Consider the following 23,022-nt stretch of genomic DNA (forward strand, 5'->3'; position numbering starts at 1 on the left):
CTGTTTCTCTTGAATAAATCGTCCATTTCTTCTGAAATTGTACTCATTCGTTTGTGTGTACATGTACATCAGAATCTACCGATTTCCGTCCCTAGCGGATAATTCCTTCGTGGTACGTATATATGATTTACTAAGCCCGATTGCTGACAATGGAACAGCCGGCCGCAGTGGCCGAGCGGTTCTAGGCGCTTCAGTCCGGAACCGCGCGACTGCTACGGTCGCAGGTTCGAATCCTGCCTCGGGCATGGATGTGTGTGATGTCCTTAGGTTAGTTAGGTTTAATTAGTTCTAAGTTCTATGGGGACTCATGACCTCAGAAGTTAAGTCCCATAGTACTCAGAGCCATTTGATAATGGAACACGTGTCTCATTTGAAGCGAAGTGAGTGAGTACAGCGCAGCAGTTCGCAGCTGGTGTCGGCGAGGAAGGAGATCAGAGGAAATCCCCGCCGTCATTGTTCCTTTGCGGGTGCCGCCGCGCCGGCCTTGGCAGCAGTGTTTCCTCGCCGAAATTGGTGCCCTCCGCTCCAGGCTCCACAGCCGTCCAACCTACTGGTTACGTATAGCAGCGCATGTGACACAACTGTATTCGCTGCCCGCTGGTTCCGGCATCCTTTCCCTACTCGAACTGTTAAGCTTCGCTCGGTAGAAGAACTGTGTGAAGCATTGGAAGTTGAAGGTTTCAAAAAGAGGTTGTGAGTCCCCCCACTCCCCCCGTCTACATTTGATACGAAAGCATCGCAGAAACAGACGCGCACAGCTCCAGAACTGTATGCGCGTATCTGTTGACAGGCTTAAAGTAAGTGTTAATCGAAGCCAGCAGTTAACAGAAGTGCGTAACGACGATAATGTAGCCAGTGTAAATGCAACAGTGGTAACACACACTGTCAACTTAGGTTAAAGATTGACAGCTATCTCTTAATGCATTTCACAAAAAATGAAAATATAGCAACACTTGACAATAAGATTAATTAGTCATGAATAGATCAGTCGTGTCATTCAGATGCTTAGGGGTGACAAAATGTGGTGTTGAGTGGGACCATCACTTAAGTTCAGTTTAAGCATCGGTTGGTTCATAGCATACTCAGACTCTGAAAGTTGTCTGCTAAAAATGTTGTATACATATACTTTGATTTACAGCAGAATACTGCTATAAAGTGTGTGGGATCCTTCTGCTTATAGGGATATCAAGCAAGGGCGGAGGGAATGAGTGCAGATTTGTTTGCCCTGTGTCTGTGAGTGAAACTGAAACATTGAGAAATTTGAATTTTCAGACGCCAGAAGGAAACCTTCGGGGAATAAGCTTCTAAAGCGTATCTCCTACATTTCGCTCACGTGTGTGGAGAATGAAGGATAGAATACAGTTAACTGTAGCTTGCGCTCGGGCAAAAAAGCACTCATGTTTTCCACCTTCCGAGCGCAAATGGTACGGAAAGTAATCTTGATGAGAGGTATGGAAAAAATACCCTTTAGCCAGCCGTAGATGTATGTAGATACTAAAAACTGTGTTGTCGTTGAAAAAGTTCTTTCTTTGAGGCATTAACCGTTCTTACTTGCGCAGCCACTGCATATCGTAGTGCGCCAGAAGATCATGCAAACTTACCAGTATCGTTGTACACGGTGATTCTTATTAATGTTTAAAAAACCCCGAAGCGACGTAGATGACTGAGACAAGTAATTCGATATAAGACGCATGCGGCCGCGAATGTCGGAAAATACCCCAAAATTGGATGACCAGTTGCTGAATATCTACGTCACCAGATGACGTACCTCCCCGCACGTGCAGCGGTGGAGACTATCGATCTGTCGCACCTGATCATCCCAACCCAACCCAAGTCAAGTAAAGTATTCAAGTCGGTATGGCTCCGGTCCTATGTACGCGACTTGAGCGCGTGGGGCTCAGGGTTTGAGTCTTGCACCTGGCAGGCAGTACTTGTTTGCATTGCCTTAGACAATTATGTGTTTACATTGAGGTAAGATAAACTATTTTATTTACCGGTCTCATGGCCTCCGCTGGTTATTGCAAAGTACAATACAACAAAAACCTACCGCATTGCGTCATAAGTAAACAAGTATAGGCTTCCTAACTGCATCGCTAGCATTAAATGACCTACGTGTTCTCTACTGAAAAACGGTCTGTGAACAAAAAAGGACAAAATGAAAGAAGCACAAAATTAAAACAGCTTTTTTCGTAGTTACAGCGAGGGCAGTAATTTTGTAACTACATTTACAACATATCACTTTTACAAAAGGTTTTCGAAGACAGAGTATCCAAGCGGAGCGATGTGTAGAACCCCTCCTACCGGCGAAGGTAGGATCAACTGGCCATATGTTCAGCATTTGTCATCCACTTTTCGAGTGTGTGTCGTGTATCAACTTACTTGTCTCAGCGTCATCTACATCGCTTAGTTTTTTTTAATCAACCTGTATAGTAGCAGAGCATGGCAGGTCATAGGATAACAACAAATTCATTGCGTCTGCGATCGTCCCATACGGATGAATTTGCTATAAACTTTATGTGAAAGATCGGGTTTCCTGTTCTGTGTAGCAGCATTTGGAATGCCAAATTAAATTTCAGATGTTATCTTTACAGAGAGAAGTGGCGCAGTAGGTAGTCAGAAGGGGCGGACTATAAATCCTCGTCCGCCCACCCATGTTTCCCAAAGTCGTGGAGGCGAGCACGGGCTTATTACTAGGGTGTGGACCGATTTTAGTCCCCATCCCTGTCCAACTGACTGAGTAGACGTCTAGGTGGACGGCTTATTAAATTTTAACTTCCTTTCCATTAGTCTTTTGTCTGTTCCTATCATGAGTTTAAATAATGGCTTTTAAAATGGTAACGATAAACGTGGTCCAGTCAAATTTATAAAGGAGATTATCGTGTTTCATTTACGAAAATAAATTATTCTTTTGTTCTGCTGTGAGAAAGATAACTTGTCAGAGAACCACACTGAAACAGTTTACGCTTTTTCGTAAATTAGGAAATCCAGCTACGATTCCACTCATTGCCATATGTGTGTACTGTCGTGATGTTGGTTCCGTGAAGATTTTGCTGATAGATTCATATCGGGCCCAGCACACTGTGAGAATGTTTGGTCTTTCATTGCTGAGACTGTTCGCTGTATCGTTACGAACAACTGCCTAAAAGTTGCCGACGCGATGGCAAATTGTGTCACGTGTAACTGATTTTGCGGCTGTCACGCCGCCACCTGTGCTGGGTCACATGTCGCGGCCTTGGCATTGCTTCCGCTCTTTACAACAGGAGAGAAAGACCACCTCATTTCGCAACCGCTTCCTCGGGATTCTTTGGCACCACGTCAGCAGCAACTACTTGTCTTCCACGCTAGTCGTATAAGGCCAACAGGCGTCTCTGAATCGGCGCTTGTGATGAACAGTGGCCATAAGACGCACAAGTCTTGCTGTAGATTTAATTCACTGTTTATTTCCGCAGTTATGCAACATGGAAGTAAAAGTGAACACGTCACAATCTGTTTCTGTTATTCCATTTCCACATAGACAATTCTCCGCTGTAGTAAAGACATCTTATGTTTTTCTATAGTTTTAAACCACTTCAGGGTAACGAGGCGTTGGAGTAAGGCTGAGAAATGCGATGAGCATATTCTCAACAACAAAATTTTCTCAGTTGGTGACAATCACTAGCCAGTGTCTTTGGCGAAGAAGAGAAGGTCTATTCATATTTTTCAGTCTCAGACTCGGGCATGTTTCCAGCACAAGTTGACTTTTCTTTTTATCGAGCGATTTACGTACATACAGCCAGACGGAAGAGCTCTGGCGCTTGTCTGCGCCTTTAAATTACACAATCCTGCAAGAACACTGTCAGTTGAGGAAATTACCGTAGTCCATAATAGAGGAACAGATGGCACATCGTTTCTGTTGCTTCAAAGAAACGGTTCAATAATTCGGAGATGGACCTCTCGGTGTTTTTATAGGAAACACACGATACGGGTGTCATATCCAGAATTTCCAACCAAACTGCAAAAGGGATAGTGTGGTGTTGAAACTGAGGGCACTTGACCCGCCGGATGGAAATCCGATTTGTAACAAAGGAGAGTGTGGTGCCTGTGTCTTTTATCTTACCGATAGTCTTGAAATGGGTGGCACGCAGCCTACAAAAAACCCTCACTGGGAAGTCGTATGCGGAAGAATTCCTGAGTTAGGTCCATGATACTGTCGGACCAACTTTGAAAATCGGCAACTTGTTCTTCCATCATTACAGCGCCCCAGTACTCCGGCTTAAAGTTTATAGAGACTTATCAGCAGTCTGCCTCTTTAAGTTCTTGAACACCCGCGCTACCTCATTAATATTGTCACGTGTCACTTACAGTTGCCATGAAAGGTCAGCTTCTTCCCACAAATGAAGATCTCCTTGAGACACATGGAGTTGATCATGCGGACGCCAGAAGCCACTGGAACGAGAAAGAAATGTATTAAGTGCAGCGGCTATTGTTCAGAATAAGCGAATTAAATGAGAATTTCCTCGAAGATTTTTTAATGTTCTATTTGGCGTTCTTCTAAGAGATACCAGATGAGTTTGTCATGCAGTGCACTTGGCTGTTCCGGTGTGTGTTTGTAGTTACTGAATTGTAATGGCAAGTGACTGTCCCACCCACTCTCTTCAAATGGTGAAGAAACCATTCATAATAATCATCGCTGCCATTGAGAAATCGCACTTCTCGCGTATCGGGAACCTTCACTCTCTTCAAATGGTGAAGAAACCGTTTATAATAATCATCGCTGCCATTGAGAAATCGCACTACTTGCGTATCGGCAACCTTTGTCACTTTGTGTAATACATGAATCATCGCATGTTTTCGAGCTCGATGCACAGATAATCAGAAAACTTAAGTTTGACAGGCGTTGTTTGCAGATACCTAGGGCACTTTTAAGATAGATTAACGGCAAATGAAAAGTCGATATAGGAGGCCGTGGTGTCACTGCCAGCCATATACTCAGTTTGTTTTGAATTCCAGTATTTGGCAGTTTTGCGCCTCTTCGTTAAATTAGGAATCTGTTCAAAAGATACCAAATAATATGCAAATTACAGTGGTTAAATTTAAATTACAACAGTTTTTTTTCAAACATTGTCTGAATCGGACCTCACGCTTTGTATTTAATGACCAGAGAGAGGGAGGGGTGGGGGGTCTCTTATAAGGCATTGGATTTTGTTTTAGAGAAGCCAAATTCAATTATCTATCCAGCCATCCTAATTTGGATTTCCGCAGTTTTGCTTGTTCGCTTCAAGGGTTAATATTATTCAAGAATGTTTCATACAAAAGGCCACGGCCCATGGCTTTCCCACTCTTTCTAAACTGAGGGAGCACTGCGTTTATAATGAACACACTACCGACTGGGATGATTCGTCGAAGAGGGGAAATAGTTAATACTGCTGAACATTTTAGATCATTCCTACTTTCGGCATTACTACTTAGTGGATGTGAACCTGGATACCGATATAACACTCGTCTAGAGCAGCTACGACTTAATCTGCTATCTTCCCCAAATGAAAGAGAACGAGCATCAGTATTTTTCCGTTGTGTTTCACTTAATAAGACCCAGAAACCTAAATACCACGCAGTGTCTTGATTTACCATCTGTCTTAGCACACAAGTACAAGTGAGTTTTTGTTTTCACAGCACCTTAATAGTTACGTGCAAGTTTTCGGAAAGAACGAACCGCGGCCTCTACGCTGAGCATTTATGCCTTATGTACGCACAGCTTATGTTATGACCTAATACACTACAGTTATTAACTGAGACCCTCGGGAGGACATTACAATTGCAGTGCTCATTGTTATCTAACTTAACGTAATAGGCACACCAACGTCGTTGTAATTCCTGTATCTGCTCCCTGTCCAAGCAGGTGGCTGTATTGGAAGTGTTAACTCGTACCATTGAAATTACTCACAAGGGAACCTCCCCATCGCACCCCCCTCAGATTTAGTTATAAATTGACACAGTGGATAGGCCTTGAAAAACTGAACACAGATCAATCGAGAAAACAGGAAGAAGTTGTGTGGAACTATGAAAAAATAAGCAAATTATACAAACTGAGTAGTCCAAGTGTAAGATATGCAACATCAAGGAGTGTGTAAGCTGAGGAGCGCCGTGGTCCCGTGGTTAGAGTGAGTAACTGCGGAACGAGAGGTCCTTGGTTCGAGTCCTCCCTCGCGTAAAAATTTTACTTACTTTATTTTCGCAAAGTTACGATCTGACCGTTCATTCATTGACGTCTCTGTTCACTGTAACAAGTTTAGTGTCTGTGTTTTGCGACCGCACCGCAAAACCGTGCGATTAGTAGACGAAAGGACGTGCCTCTCCAATAGGAACCGAAAACATTTGATCGCAAATTCATAGGTCAACCGATTCCTCCACAGGAAAACACGTCTGAAATATTCTATACGACACTGGTGACGGCATGTGCTTCACGTTACAGGAATATGTTGTCGACCCACCTAACTTGCACACTTGGCGAATGGGTAAAAAGTTTCTTCTACCTTGCCCGATTTAGGTTTTCTTGTGGATGTGATAATTACTCCCAAAAAAGTGATGAAAACATAAGAGTTTGTCACATAAACGGCAACAAATGAATGCAAGTTTCACAGTCGCACAGTTTTCCCTGTGCTCTGTCAAAACATACGTTTTTAACGTTTTCAAGTTTTTCCGTGTGTAGACCGTCAAATCCTGCATGTGTCCAAGCAAATCTGAACATGTCCTGGAATTTTGGAGAGCGAGGTTGATCATGTCTGAGTGCATGAACTTTGATAATTGTCTGAAAATAAAAAATTAAAACTTTTCACTCAAGGGAGGATTGAACCAGGGACCTTCCGTTCCGTAGCTGCTCGCGGTAACCACGGGACCACGGTGTTCATCAGTGAACATGTACCTTGATGTGGCTTATCTTGGACACGGACTACTCAGTTTGTATATTTTGCTTATTTTTTTTCGTAGTTCCATACAACTTCTTCCTGTTTTCTCGATTGATCTGTGTTCAGTTTTTCATGGCCTATCCCTGTGCCAACTTATAACTAAATCTGAGGGGGGTGCGATGGGGAGGTTCCCTTGTCAGATACGTATACGGTAACAGTTACGGAGCTGCTTCACTATTCGCTATTTGATCCGTTAAGTTGAAAAACAGTTTTGAAATTATATTTTTCACAAGAGAACACTCCCTGACACAGATTTGAAATGATGTTCCTGAGTTGTACTGCCCCTCCGGACCTGGGGAACATTGCTCGGCGTGGCTTTCCGAGGAAGGCCACGGCAACGGCCGCGCTGGCAGCTACGCAGTCAGCTGACTGTGACGTCAGCGCGACCGCAACATCACCCTCCCCTCCCCGCCTACCAACAGCGGCTGACAACAAACAACCGGGAAGTTGACTTGCCTCGCCCGCTCGTTTCGTCCTTTCCATAGCCGCGTGGGTTGTGCTAATCCTTGCTCTTGCGGCCTAAGCGCTCCGCCTCTTTCACAGTAGATCGGATTTCATTACACTCTCCTGTCCAAATAATTCGTTTATGGATTGTTGGTCGCTAATTTGGTGTTCTAAGGAACTGCATTTCGAGGTTGTAGCTTTTTATGTTATTGGAGCGCGTCAGCAGTCAGTGTCTTTAAGCGCCGGAAACGGCGTAACCGTTCTTTGACTTGTTGCTTACTCTCGTTCTTTTCTTGTCTGTGCAGTGAGCCGCCTGCATTGCGAGAGTGAGTCCTTCAAGATGGACCTCATTCTGGACGTCAACACGTGGCTGTACCCCATGGAATTGGGTAAGTTATGAAAATGCATACGCATCGTATTTCTTATGATATCGCCCGTTTTCTTTCCAAATTATCCTGCTGATACTGTCTGTAATTCTGGCGCAGTGCACTGAATCGTTTGGAAGAAGCTTATTCACAAATAACATGGTTCCTAATGACTATATTGTTAACATTTCAACTATCGTACCAACATTTTGCAAGTTTTATTTTAACATTATTCTGTATTATTTTAGGGAACACATTACAGAACGTTATAGAATCTGCGTACGTGTATAATGTCTCTTTTTTTTCCGCTGCGAACTGAAGATGAAGAGAAACGCGATTCAGTTTTCAGTTCTGATTATAAATTTCTACGCTACACCTCTCTCCTTTTATTCTTGTCGTTTTCCATTAATTTATTTAGTTTCTTTGTACTAACACACAAACCGACGGTTGTAGCATTAGCTAGGCATACAGAGAATTGAGAGCCCACACACGAATTGATTAAAGGTCGTATTATAGCCAACTAGCCAGCCTGAGTGTAGATTTTAGAAAATGTTTACGTCTCCAACACAAAATTCTTCACACCCTCATAACATGAAAATATACGTGCACAATTTTCTTAAGTTAAGATGGATAACAAGGCTCAAGGAGCAGTATGGTAAATCTAGAACAACAAAATGATACGTAGTAAAGCCAAGAAAAATAGCAGTCAGTCGAGATTAATGTGATACATACGAAATTACTTCGTCGAGACCTGATAACGGGCCGAAAACTTTAATGTGCTAAACTTACGTATATAGTTCTGCCCTTGTACCATGTAGAAAGTACTAGAATTTTTTCTAACATCAAACTTCAAACTTGTAAAAAAAAAAAAAGCTTCCACTAAATGCTTGTACGCCTTATTATATATTCTTACGTGTAATTATTGTGATTGATGCTAGCGCATGTGTACCGAGTGGTTCACTGTAGAGAGACCCTTCAATGTAAGTCCGACAGATGGCAGGCTGGGCGTGTTGTGTGTGATATTCAATGCTGTGTTTAGTACCGAATGATTACAATTAAGGTGCATTTACTCACAGAGGTCCAGTGTGGGCTGTAGTCACAATATGACAGCAAACTGGGTAGATATTCTAATGCGTTAATGGGGAATCAATTTACGCTGGAAAAATAGTTCCCAGTGTCCACCAGGGACAAATATGGCGCTGTGAATGCAAGAAAGATGCATAGAAATGTTTCCACGTGTAATGGTTCAGGAACAGGACATGGGCAGAAAAGGTCGAACAAGTCGAATGGCATAATGTTGATTTTATTATTAACTACGACTTGCACAGTTTGTTCGATATGAGACTGTAGACGTTGATGAGATGCTTTAAAGCGCCGCATTTGCACCTGGTGGCTAAAATTGGAACTAATTTTTTTCCAGCGTAAATCGGTTCCGCATTAGTATATCTGCCAAGCTTCGCTGCCATATGATTATTACAGCACACAGTGGACCTTCATGAGTAGTTGCACTTGTCATAACCACCTGGTACTTCTTTTTTAAGATTGTCGTTCGATACTGTAAGAGTAATATAAAATACAATTTTTGAACAAGATGTATAGCTCCCAACCAGAATGGGAGTTCCTATTGTTAAAAGATTGTTCACTGAAAAGTTCATGGTTTGAATTTTCAAACTTAGCAGTTTTGGCGACTTGAAATTGATAGTTACCTAAAAGATTCAGTTCTGCTCTCTCACGATGTCTAATGTCTACTGAGGTCCCTGATATGGAGTACCTGGCAGTAGGTGGCAGCACAATGCACCTAATATGAAAAACGTATGTTTTTGGGGTGTCTGGATACTTTTGATGACATAATGTACTACTCTTTAAAACTACTGAGCGAATTTTCAAGGATTTTCACACGTAACTTGGGCATAGCCTGGGGCAACATACAGGCTTTATTTCCTCCGAATCGGATCACGAAGAAAAAACTTAATTTAAAGTTTTAGAGTCTTCTCAGCCTGCATCGAGATGTCCACATGAATGGGATCGAATCTTTAAAACCATCTGTTCGGTGAAGTTAATTAGGGTCCCAGGTATCACATCCTGGAGCCATTCACATCCGTGGGCCCACGTTTGCGAGAAATCGACGAAGAAAGAAATTCGGAATGTCGCCTAATACTCTAGAGCGTAAAAAATAGTACACAGGAAGGTGGTGTGGCGCAGTGGTCAATCTACGTTCCTGTGCAAAGGGTTGTGGGTTTGAATCTCGGCAGGTGTGATAATATTTATTTTCAAGTCTTCATCGAAATTGTTTTGATCGTTATATTTATAACGTTAATTGGTTTAAATGTAATTTCTAACCCTTTGCCGCAATATTTTAACCATGGTATTAACTGTTTCATTTTCTGTTATTTTGTCTTTAAAACAGAACGACTGCAATCTTCGGGCCGGCCGGGATGGCCGAGCGGCTCTAGGCGTTACAGTCTGGAACCGCGCGACCGCTACGGTCGCAGGTTCGAATCCTGCCTCGGGCATGGATGTGTGTGATGTCCTTAGGTTAGTTAGGTTTAAGTAGTTCTAAGTTCTAGGGGACTGATGACCTCATAAGTTAAGTCCCATAGTGCTCAGAGCCATTTGAACCATTTTTCAATCTTCGTGCATGTGATTTAATTATTTTTTATTTTTCGTAATATTAGAAATCCTGAAAATGCTGAACTGTAAAGAAAGGCTAAATAATCTTTCTGTTGGCTGTCCAATGGTGTCAGTATTGTATTTTTCGTTACGTGACATACCTTGTTTTGGAGCGTAGTCGTCAAACATTTAATCGTCATACAAACACCTAACACACAAATTCTTGTCGCGCCATGGACAAAAAACGGCAGATGAAAATTCAAACGAAAGAATGCATTATAAATAAAATTTCAAGTAACACGAAGAATAGAAACAATGAATGCAGTAAGCCGGGGCGAGTCGCTGGTTGTAAGTCAAGTAGATAAACTAACCAATAACTTCTCATATTTTGTCTGTTCCCATTCGATAATACGTATAGTATGCTTTAATGTTGTAGTGCTCATCGATCTTTTACAAAGAAACATCCTTCGTGCACAATTGTGGGCTATAAATAACATATAGTTCCCATCAACTGTCATTTTGCTTCAAAAAGCCATTCGAAGGTGGAATTGATTGCAATCGTTAGCAATTCAAAGTATTCATCGTATTTGGCTCTTAAGTACGGTGCATTAATGCCATTATCAGAAGTTTTGATGATTTGTCTGACGATATCAGACGTCTGACAGATAACAAAGCTATGTTGAAAATGTTTCTCCCTGAAACTATTTCTGCTCAGACGGAATCTGTAGCACATTTAAATTTTGCAACATGAGGTCGTAAGTAATACGCAATATGTATCAATCAGTAGAAGTAATTGTTTCATAGCTTTTAAAGTGCCTCGTCATAGAGCATTACGTATTGCACAAATGATCTAAAAGACTAATTGTGGCAGCAATCCAGCACAACGTTCAAAAATCTGTAGTGACTTCTTAGCTACATTTATCTTCATACTTCCTAAGCAAGCTTCCTGAAGTCATTTCTGCTAGAGATGCGTAATCTGAAACAACGCTAGCTTCCTTTACATTTGGAGCTCCAGCATACAAGAGACACTGGCTGTATGCTGGTGCCACAAAACATTTGAAGAAGAATAAAAATCAGGGAAAGGAGAAACGTTATAGAGTGGTTCTCACGGCGAAAGAGTGCCACGTATAAAACAAAGTTAATTACTTCTCTTATCATCGACGTCGTTCCTCTTTTTCAGTAGACCCGTTTACAATGGTTGCTGACGCAGCCGCTATACGTTTGTGTTCATGAGTTGATCAGCTGCGCAACGGTATCTGTGGTTTATCGTTCTTTGACCTCTTATCTGTTAGAGTGTACTGTGCAGGATTACCTTATCTGTGCTGTAACTAATCCTGGAGTGCGTTCGTTAACAGCTGCTGCTTCACGTTTAAGTCGCGGTATCTAAGTCCTGCAGTTAATTACCAGTTTTATAAAATGCTATATTATTTTAATTTCAAATGAAATGCTTTGACAAAAATCTTTATCATTGTTACAGAGTATGTGTGTTTTCCATCTTGCTCTCAATTTGTTTTGTATGCGTGTTTTATAAGACTATGAAGTCTACTGTTATGTTAAATAACTAGAGCTGAAATCCAGTGCTCTCCTTGGTGGTGGGAGGGTCGTGGTAGAGATCAGCAAAGCTTCCGCTTACGACGCGTATCATCTTCACCTGTCCGCCGTTTCTCTTTAAATATACACGCTGTCATATGAAATGAGTGACTGCATTGATGAACTTCTGAAAGTTGCTGCTGTATATCTAAGTTGATATTGGTCAGCTTCATTATACGTATGTTGTAGTCGGTTCTTGTAACGTCTCAAGAGCTCCAAGCAGTCTTGAACGAAAGCATAGTTCACTACAAACCATTTCTAAGTATGTCTGCTAACATTCACACGCCAACGTACGACAATAATTTCAACTGATGTTCAACATTAGTGATTTCAGCACTGCGCTCTTTGTTGAACTTAGAGTTACTGTCATTGTCACCGAGCGAGGTGGCGCAGTGGTTAGCACACTGGACTCGCATTCGGGAGGACGACGGTTCAATCCCGTCTCCGGCCATCCTGATTTAGGTTTTCCGTGATTTCCCTAAATCGCTTCAGGCAAATGCCGGGATGGTTCCTTTGAAAGGGCACGGCCGATTTCCTTCCCCATCCTTCCCTCACCCGAGCTTGCGCTCCGTCTCTAATGACCTCGTTGTCGACGGGACGTTAAACACTAATCTCCTCCTCCTCCTCCACTGTCATTGTCCTAAAAGTTTTGCTCTCAGAACTGGTCTAACAAGGAGACGGCGCTTGCTCGTCACTACCTATTTCGTCCAAATTTGCGGTACATGCAGGGCTTGGCCAGAAATGAAAGCGACAGGAGCGGCAGCTCGAGATGACCAAACGTTTGGGAAAAAAATTGTATTTTTTGCACGGGTCAGGCGAGACATGAGCCACTTTTGTTTACGTAGTTTCCAGGGAGCGGTTGGCGCAGCGGAAAGGCTACAGAATGGTAATCCGAGGGTCGTGCGATGGAGTCCTTATGCGGATACTTCTTTCTTTTCAATTTTTACATTACGCACTTTGGAAATAAACCGATATAATGTACAGTATCTTGCATTTATTAATATGTTCATAAAATACATGAACACGGAAGGCAAAGGAAAAGTTGAAATGGGAAATAAATTTCCTGGTTGTAATGCGTAAACGAAAACTTCGATTATGAAATTACTTTTATTATTTTACAGTTGGTGATTTATACGTGCATTCTTCGTAAAAATAGGGAAGCAGTAATTTTCCCTACATTTTGCGCACGTCATAAACACAGCATTTTTACAATTACATTGTTTTAAAGTTCCTATAGAAACGTGGTTTACATTCATAAAAATGTCCTTTCTCATTGCGTAGTTTGGTATAAAACGACGCATAACGCATATTTTTGCAAATATTGGGAAGGATAGCTGGTGATGTACAATGGAATATATTTTGATACAGTCTTCTCCAAGGACAATATGAAACTAACGGAATACGAAGTCTTTTACGGTTTAATTACAATCCCTTCTTGAAATATTATTTGCAGAGTACTCGTGGACGCTGTAAGTACAAGCCTTTATTTACAATCTCGAACCTACCTTTGCCTTTCCTTTCCACGCCTTTCATGAAAATATTGATGAATACAACGTACTTAGCAGTAGTTCGATTTGTTAAGTGTAGGAAAAATTGAAAATAAAAAAGTTGCCACATAAGTTCTCGACCACACAACCCTCGGACTACCGTTCTATATTCTTTCCGTTGCGTCAGCCGCTCCCTGGAAACCAGCATAACATAAATGGCTCATGCCTCGCTCACCCGCGCCAGAAATACTAGTTCTTTTTCTAAACGCTTGACCACCTTCAGCTCCCTCCCTGCCACTTTCATTTGTGGCCAAGCCTTGCATATACCATAAATTTGGACGAAATCGGTGATGATGACCAGGCGCGGTTCCCTTGTAAGTCTCCGCTGTATGAAGCACGCAAATTTATTTGATGGTTTGTTTGTGTAAGTCATTGTTTTACGGTGTGTAATAGCATTGACACGACAAACCTCTTAATATAACTTAGAAGATTCATGTTCACAGTCAGTCATTTGTATTTCTGGGAGGGAAAAAAGGCTCCATGAGCCGTACAAATCACCCTCTCCATATTTTGTTCAAACATGCTTTTGAGAAGTAAACCAGTATAAAACTTACCAGTTAATTACAATGTTTCTCTTTCTAACCCTTTCATGTGTACAAGGGTCACTCTGAAAGTTTTTGGGATTAATCTGTACTGATCCACTGTAACATTTCAAAAGAAGACCGGCGAGAACAGCATTCAGTGTGATTTATTACTCCAGCTTTCAGCAGTGTCATTATTAAAATAAGTGAAATGGCTTCCGTTATATTCTGCACCGAATTCAGTCACCATCGGCCATGTTTAGGAAACGGGTACATTTTCATGCGATATTTATTCACTATTTGAATGTGAGTCTGTGTGTACATCCCGTGTCTAAAGCGATTTGCGTTGGCGTGTGGGTATTCGTCTCTTTTCATCGATACAGTTCTTCATGGTTCCACGAATACAGATATGAAAGAAATTATGTTGGAGCTGAAAATAGATTTATAGGTAGTTACAGCTGCTGCCGAAGAAAAGGTTTCCTAATCAGAATGGTTAAAGAGAATGCCCGTCACATCAAGAACCACATTCAGAATAACCTTGAATATGCTGCTGTTCCCTATGATTTTACATCAGCGTGGCCACGTGAGGAAAGTTTGGTAACTGTTTATGCCATGCCAGGAGCAGTAGACGCAGCGCCTGCATTGTTGTTCAAATGGCTCTGAGCACTATGGGACTCAACATCTGAGGTCATCAGTCGCCTAGAACTAATAACTAATTAAACCTAACTAACCTAAGGACATCACACACATCCAATCCCGAGGCAGGATTCGAACCTGCGACCGTAGCGGTCGCTCGGTTCCAGACTGTAGCACCTAGAACCGCACGGCCACTCCGGCCGGCTTGCATTGTTGTCAACAGATAGATGATATGCTCAACGCCAGTAGGTGACAATCGATATTTGGTGCTTGATTACGTAAAATGGTACAGAGAACGCCGAAACACAGAAACCGTTCACCACGGTTCCTCCTTTTAATCACACCACGATCCCCGAAACGGCGGATATTGAGACCCAGTGATACCTTTAACATTCTGCAGAGATTATGAGAAAGAACGTATTCACTTTCTAGCAGCAGTTGATCTTAGGACGCTGGAGCAACGGTTCCTCCTTTTAATCACACCACGATCCCCGAAACGGCGGATATTGAGACCCAGTGATACCTTTAACATTCTGCAGAGATTATGAGAAAGAACGTATTCACTTTCTAGCAGCAGTTGATCTTAGGACGCTGGAGCAACGAAGGGGACCTAATGGCCGGAAAAACGCGCAGGTAATTCTCGTATTCAAGAAGTGTCTAACTCAGATGTTGTATTCACTATTACGACGAGTTTGGAAGAGGAGTCGGATCTGGTGGTCTAGCGTTAAAGCGCTTGATAGGAAACCAAAAGGTTGAGAGATCGAATCCCATTCGGACCTTCAACTCAGCCTTCACGTCTCAGTGATGTGAGGAGTCGCTAGGAACCTCATGTGGTTCGGATTCCGCACCTTCCCGCGGTTGGATTACTGTATTAGGTTAGGGACATTCAAGTCGCCGAAGTGGCGTCTAATTGAAAGACTTCCACCTAGCCACTGAGCCGCAAGAAACTATTATTATTTGGAGGAAGAATTGTACTCCACAAAAATAGATCATGGCAAGATCAACTCGTCTGTTCCTCCGTAAGATCCCCACTGTTCCTGCATGAGATGCCATGTTCCTAGACTTCAGGAGGGCATTAACACCGTCTTGCACAGCCGTTTAGTGAAGAAATATGGACCTATCGAGTGACGACCAGAGAATTCATCACGTCGCTCTTAACAGAACAAAATGGACAGATTTACAGGTAATTTCAGTACAACCCCAAACAAGTGTGATAGGACTGTTAATGTTTACAATTTATTTAAATGATCTGGTGCATAACATCGGAAGCTCCACGAGTTAGTCACTGATAAGTAGCAACGACAAAATACTGTAACTAACTGCAGGAAAAAAAAAAAAAAACCGGAGGAATGATAAATTAGGCAGAGACTGGCAGTTTGTCCTGAACGAAAGTAAATGTACCATATTACATATTAATAAGCGAAGAATTTTACTATTGTTCGATAACACAGTGGATGACAAATAAGTAGAAATGCTAACCACCTTGAAATAACTAGGAGTAGCCCCCGGAGCAATCTAAATGTGGAATGACGACATAAAACGAATTGTAGGGAAAAAATATGCCGGGCTAAGATCCATAGGAAGAATCTGAGATCATGTAATCCATCCACGAAGGAGGTGAGATGGAAAACACTTGTTCGACTGATTCTTGAGTATTGCGCAGCAGTTTGGATTAATAGAAGAGACAGACAAGACACGAAGAGCAGCGCGTTTTATCACAGGGTCTTCTAGTCGGTCGCGAGAGCGTTTTTGAATCTGTGTCGGAATGCTTTGCAGATACTTCATCTTTTTACGTTGGACGTTACTAAAATCTTAACACGCTTACTGCGCGACGTAGTTTTATGGACCATGGTTTGGCTGGGATCTGTAACTGATTAAACTGCGTACGTTTTAACACGAGAACTATGGGAATAATAAAATATTGCGCGTGGTCCTTGCAAAGAGTTTTTTCATACCTTTTACTTGCGAAGTAAACATCACGGAAAAATTAATGTTGCTCCTCCTTGCCATGCGCAAAGATGGGCGTGTGAGAAGTGTGTGTATATACACTGAAGAGCCAAAGAAACTGGTACACCAGTCTAATATCGTTTAGAGCCCCCGCGAGCTCATAGAAGTGCCACAACACCACGTGGCATGGACTCGACTAATGTCTGAAGTAGTACTGGAGGGAATTGACGCTATGAATCCTGCAGGGCTGTCCATAAATCCGTCAGAGTGCGAGGAGGTGGAGATCTTTTCTGAACAGCACGTTGCAAGGCATCCCAGATATGCTCAGTAATGTTCATGTCTGGGGAGTTTGGTGGCCAGCGGAAGTTTAGACTCAGAAGAATGTTCCTGGAGCCACTATGTAGAGATTCTGGATGTATAGGGTGTCGCATTGTCCTGCTGGAATTGCCCAAGTCCGTCGGAACGCACGATGGACATGAATGGATGCAGGTGATCAGAGAGGATGCTTAGCTGTGTGTCGCCTGACAGTCGTATCTAGACGAATCAGGGGTCCCATATCACTCCAACTGCACACGCCCCACATCATTACAGAGCCTCCACCAGCTTGAACAGTACGCTGTTGACATGAGGGGTCCATGGAGTTGCCTCTATACCCGTACACGTCCATCCGCTCGAAACAATTTGAAACGAGACTCGTTCGACCAGGCAACATATTTCCAGTCATCAACAGTCTAATGCCGGTGTTGACGGCCGAGAGGCGAGGCGTAAAGCTTTTGTGTCGTGCAGTCATCAAAGGTACACGAGCTCCGAAAGCCCATATCGATGATGTTTCGTTGAATGGTTCACTCGCTGTCACTTGTTGATGGCCCAGAATTGAAATCTGCAGCAGTTGGCGGAAAGGTTGTACTCCTGTCACGTTGAACGGTTCTCTTCAGCCGTCTTTGGTCCCGTTCTTGCAGGATCTTTTTCCTGCCGCAGCGATGTCGGAGATCTGATGTTTTATCGGACTCCTGATATTCAAGGTATACTCGTGAAATGGTCGTACGAGTACATCCCCACTTCATCGCTATCTCAGAGATGCTGTGTCCCATCGCTCGTACGCCGACTATAACACCACATTCAAACTCACTTAAATCTTTATAACCTGGCAGTGTAGCCGCAGTAACCGATCCAACAACTGCGCTGGACACTTAGCTTGTACAGGCGTTGCCGACAGCAGCGCCATATTCTGCCTGTTTACACATCTCTGTAATTGAATACGCATGTATATACCAGTTTCTTTAGCGCTTCAGTGTAGATTTAGATTCCATGGAAACATGGTTCATCTGAGAAAAGATTGTAGACCTACTTCACGAGAGGAAGAGGTTGGTGTTGTCGATATTGCTTTTTTGTAAGTAATTAACCCTCCAGAAACACAAGTCATGGCCGTTAGCTGTCAGCACAGGTTAACTGCAACAGTTAAATTATTTGTGTGTTGTGCGTAATGCATTTTTGTAGTGTTGCGGATGAAGTTCATCCACTGACACAGAGTACCTGTCCAGGACAATTAGGGATATACTAACAGACTCCGCAGAAGCAGTGCGGCATGTGTTGAGCGCGTGATCGCGACGGGGCGTGTCCGGAAGATAGCGGCGAGCGCACTGCGCTCCATTGCAGTTGGCGATGTTATTTATTGCCGCCCAGCCGCGTCCCACAATTTCGGTTTCATGCGTCAATATCGGCAGCTCTTGCAGCTGATGAGAGAAGAATGTATTGACAGTAGGAGACTACTTAAGCTCTAGTATGTGCTCTTCCCTGTTGACTGTTATTTCTGCTTGTTTTGTATGTAATATGTTAATATTCCCAGGTAATTACAGCAGATTCACATTGACTCTCAACTTAGACTGATCCGATTTACATTGTATCATTGCTATTGCAAACTATATGGCAAAAGTTTTCTAGCATCCAGTTTATTTTGTGAGGTCTCTTTCTGCGCAAGACACCGCAAACACTAACACTCGATCGTGAAAGAGATAATATTCATAAAGCAAATGGGATTAATAAAAAAGATTCGTACTGCTGAGATACAGGAACAGAAGCTGCAAACCGTTTTTTTTTTTTTTTTTTTTTTTTTTTTTTTTTTTTTTTTTTTTTTTTTGCATGTAGTGGACACCATGGCAATCGTCAGTCGTCGCTACACACTTTCGAAGAAACTTTTTTATCACGTGTAAGACAACGTATTTTGATAAGGGAATAAAAACATTTTCTCCAAGAACCAAAATTAGTTGGCCAGTGTGGCCAAGCGGTTAAAGGCGCTACAGTCTGGAACCGCGTGACCGCTACGGTCGCAGGTTCGAATCCTGCCTCGGGCATGGATGTGTGTGATGTCCTTAGGTTAGTTAGGTTTAAGTAGTTCTAAGTTCTAGGGGACTGATGACCTTAGAAGTTAAGTCCCATAGTGCTCAGAGCCATTTGAACCAAAATTAGTTGTAATATGTTATGTACATCACCTGACACTTAAATCTCAGTGGAAAGCATTCGCGGTTTGCGTTTCACTGCACTCGATAGTCATCTGCTTTTGATGCAAAAGCTGTTTGTTCCATTAAAAAAGAAATTGTAGCATACAGACGTAGATATTCAACGAGTATTATGAACGGAAGCGGATACCTGTCGCTGTGAGACAGTGGTTAAAACGCTGGATTACTAAACGGTGCAGACAGGTTTCGAATAGGCGTCTAGCTATCTTCATTTAGGCTTTCCATAGGTTCCGTAAATAACTGAGAAGAATGTCGCGACGGTTTTTTCACAATACCATGGCCAAATAACTTACTTTTGTTGTCTAATTGAGCTAGCAATAAATTTCTAACGACCTCGATGTCGTCTATAATTTTCCGTCCTCCTTCACTTTTGAACACACAGACGACTTTTATAACACAATCGCTGTTGAAAGCTACGCATAACATTTAGTGTTAGCTGGTTCCAGTTCATGGGTAACGCAGTGTTTCTGTCTTTAACGGACTGCATATGTAACTACTCGAGATACGTGAACATGTTACAACCACACTTCTGCTAGTTTACTGTAAGGATGGATGTTTTTTTAATACATATCATTACGTCAGTTCCTGCTCGGAGGCGTAAGTTAAAGCTGTTCGGAAGTGATTTGATAAACGAGATCGTAAAGAGCATTATTCAGAGCGATCATAAATTATAGCTAATCCATTAGTTAACTATAATTATTAAATCTCCATTGGTGCGTTAAATATCAAATTAAGCGCATTATATCCTGTTTTATACCCTACTGCAGTCGTATACTTTACGAGGGTTTAGTACTCTATGGTTAATCATGATTGCAGCGGAAATGTAAGTCGAAACGAAATGAAGCATTGTCAGAATACCGTATTAATACTAAGGTCATTATGGATGGTATTTTCGTATTGCTTCGGTCACGCGAAAGCTTTCTCCCACGGGCCGTTGATACTGTTGGATACGTCACATTTGTATGCAGAAAACTGAAGATGCGTTGTCGATCAGTTACGTCAGAATACTGTCCGGTAACATGATTTGCGAAAGTCGCAAGGTGAAGATCATTACTAGACACTCGGAGTTGAAGTAATAGGCTGTTAACGGGGTGTGCCTTGTGTCCCGGAGAATTCAGAAGCGAGGGTATGCGAAACTGGACCTGCACGTCCCAATGAAACCAGATAACTCCGTTGACCGTTTCCTGGAAAGTCACGGAAGTGAATTCAGACTGATGTTTCTCCCAGGCAGTTACTGATAAGACATAAATTACTGTCGTTGCTGCCCGATTAGTATTTGTGTAGAACACAGACAATGCTACATGTACATGGATACTCTGCAGATCACATATAAGTGCCTGGCAGGAGGTTCATCGAACCACCTTCACAATTCTCTATTATTCCAATCTCGTAAAGCGCGCGGAAAGAATGAACACCTATATCTTTCCTTTATTTTTTCATGGTGATCGTTTCTTGCTATGTAGGTCAGTGTCGACAAAATATTTTCGTATTCGGAGGGTAAAGTTGGTGACGAATTTCGTAAGAAGATTCCGCCGAAACAAAAAACTCCTAGTGATGTCCATCCCAAATCCTGTATCATTTCAGTGACAATCTCCCCTCTTATTTCGCGATAATGCAAAACATGTTGCCCTTCTTTGAACTTTTTTGATGTACTCCGTCAGTCGTATCTGGTCAGGATCCCACACCCCGCAGTAGTATTCTAAAAAAGGATGGACAAGCGCAGTGTAGGCAGTCTCCTTAGTAGATCTGTTACTTCTAAGAGTCCTGCCAATAAAACGTAGTCTTTGGTTAGCCTTTCCCACAACATTTTCTGTGTGTCCCTTCCAATTTAAGTTGTTCGTAATTGTAATTCCTAGGTATTTAGTTGAATGTACGGCCTTTAGGTTTGACTGATTTATCGTGTAACTGAAGTTAAACGGATTCCTTTTAGCACTCATGTGGATGACCTCACACTTCTCGTTATTTAGGGTCCAATGCCAATGTTCGCACCATACAGAGATCTTTTCTAAATCGTTTTGCAATTTGCTTTGAACTTCTGATGACTTTATTGGTCGATAAACGACAGCGTCATCTGCAAACAACCTTTGACGGCTGCTTACATTGCCTCCCAAATCATTTTTATAGATAAGGAACAGTAAAGGGCCTATAACACTACCTTGGGTAACGCCAGAAACCACTTCTGTTTTCTTCGATGACTGTCCGCCAATTTCTACGAACTGTGACCTCTCTGACAGTAAATCAAGAATCCAGTCACATAACTGAGACTATATTCCATAAGCACGCAATTTCACTACAGGCCGCTTGTGCGGTGCAGTGTCAAAAGCTTTCCGGAAATCCAGGAGTACGAAATCGATCTGAAATCCCTTATCAATAGCACTCAGCACTTCATGTTAATAAAGAGCTAGTTGTGTTTCACAGGAACGATGTTTTCTTAACCAATGTTGACTGTGTGTCAATAGACAGTTTTCTTCGAGGTAATTCATAATGTTCGAGCATAATATATGTTCCAAAATTATACTGCATATCGACGTTAATAATATGGGCCTGTAATTTAGTGGATTACTCCTACTACCTGTCTTGAATATTGGTGTGACCTGTGCAACTTTCCACTCTTTGGTACGGATCTTTCGTCGAGCGAACGGTTGTATCTGATTGGAAAGTATGGAGCTATTGCATCAGCATACTCCGAAAGGAACCTAATTGGTATATAGCCTGGACCAGAAGACTTGCTTTTATTAAGTGATTTAAGTTGCTTCACTGCTCCGAGGATATTTACTTCTACGTTACCTACGTTGGCAGCTGTTCTTGATTAGAATTCTGGAATACTTACTTCTTTTTTTGTTAAGACATTTTGGAAGGCTGTGTTTAGTAACTCCTTTGGCAGCACTGTCTTCGATAGTATATCCATTGCTATCGCGCAGAGACGGCATTGATTGTATCTTGCGGCTAACATACTTCACGTACGACCAGAATCTCTTTGGATTTTCTTCCAGGTTTCAGGACAAAATTCCGTTCTGGAAACTATTATAAGCATCTCGCATTGAAGTCCGCGCTAGATTTCGAGCTTCTGTAAGATATCGCCAATCTTGGGGATTTTGCGCCTGTTTAAATTTGGCATGTTTGTTTCGTTGTTTCTGCAACAGTGTTCTGGTCCGTTTTGTGTACCAAGGAGGATCAGCTCCGTCTTTTGTTAATTTATTTGGTATAAATATCTCAATTGCTGCAGATACTATGTCTTTGAATTCAAGCCACATCTGGTCTACACTTACATTTTTAATTTGGAAGGAGTGGAGATTGTCTCTCAGGAAGGCGTCAAATGAATTTTCATCTGCTTTTTTGAGTAGGTATATTATCGTTTATCTTTGAAGGATTTGGTGGTTACAATATTGAATCTCGCTACGACAACCCTGTGTTCACTAATCCCTATATTCGTTTTGATGCTCGTTATTAACGCAGCATTATTTGTTGCTAAGAGGTAAAGTGTGTTTTCACAACCGTTTACTATTCGCGTGGGCTCATGAACTAACTGCTCGAAATAATTTTCAGAGAATGCATTCAGTACAGTTTCGGACGATATTTATACGTACCTCCGGAATTAAACATGTATTTTCGCCAACATATCGAGGGTAAATTAAAGTCACCACCAACTATAATAAATCGTATGAGACTGGTACGTGTTTGAAATCAAACTCAAGTTTTCTTTGAACGTTTCAGCAACTGTATGATCTGAACTGGGAGGTCGGTAAAGGATCCAATTATTATTTTATTCCGGTTTCCAACAATGACCTCTGCCCATACTAACTCACAGGAACTATCTACTTCAGTTTCGTGACAAGACAACTTCTAACAGCAACAAACACGCCACCGCCAACCGTGTTTAGCCTATCCTTTTGGAACACCGT

General features: G+C 42.1%; 1 protein-coding gene across 3 annotated transcripts in view; it reads left to right on the forward strand.

Moving 5' to 3' along the window:
- Window positions 1-23,022, forward strand: part of LOC126257400 (DNA-directed RNA polymerases I, II, and III subunit RPABC3) — a 509,897-nt gene that overhangs the window by 249,544 nt on the left and 237,331 nt on the right. For 2 of the 3 annotated variants that reach the window (XM_049955560.1, XM_049955561.1), the window contains exon 2: window positions 7,694-7,777. In XM_049955560.1, the coding sequence (XP_049811517.1) occupies window positions 7,694-7,777 (84 nt within the window). Of the gene's footprint in view, window positions 1-7,450; window positions 7,579-7,693; window positions 7,778-23,022 lie in introns of those variants that run through there. The other variant, XM_049955563.1, reaches the window with a different exon arrangement.

The sequence above is a fragment of the Schistocerca nitens genome, chromosome 1 (assembly GCF_023898315.1).
Source record: "Schistocerca nitens isolate TAMUIC-IGC-003100 chromosome 1, iqSchNite1.1, whole genome shotgun sequence".
Taxonomy (NCBI): domain Eukaryota; kingdom Metazoa; phylum Arthropoda; class Insecta; order Orthoptera; family Acrididae; genus Schistocerca; species Schistocerca nitens.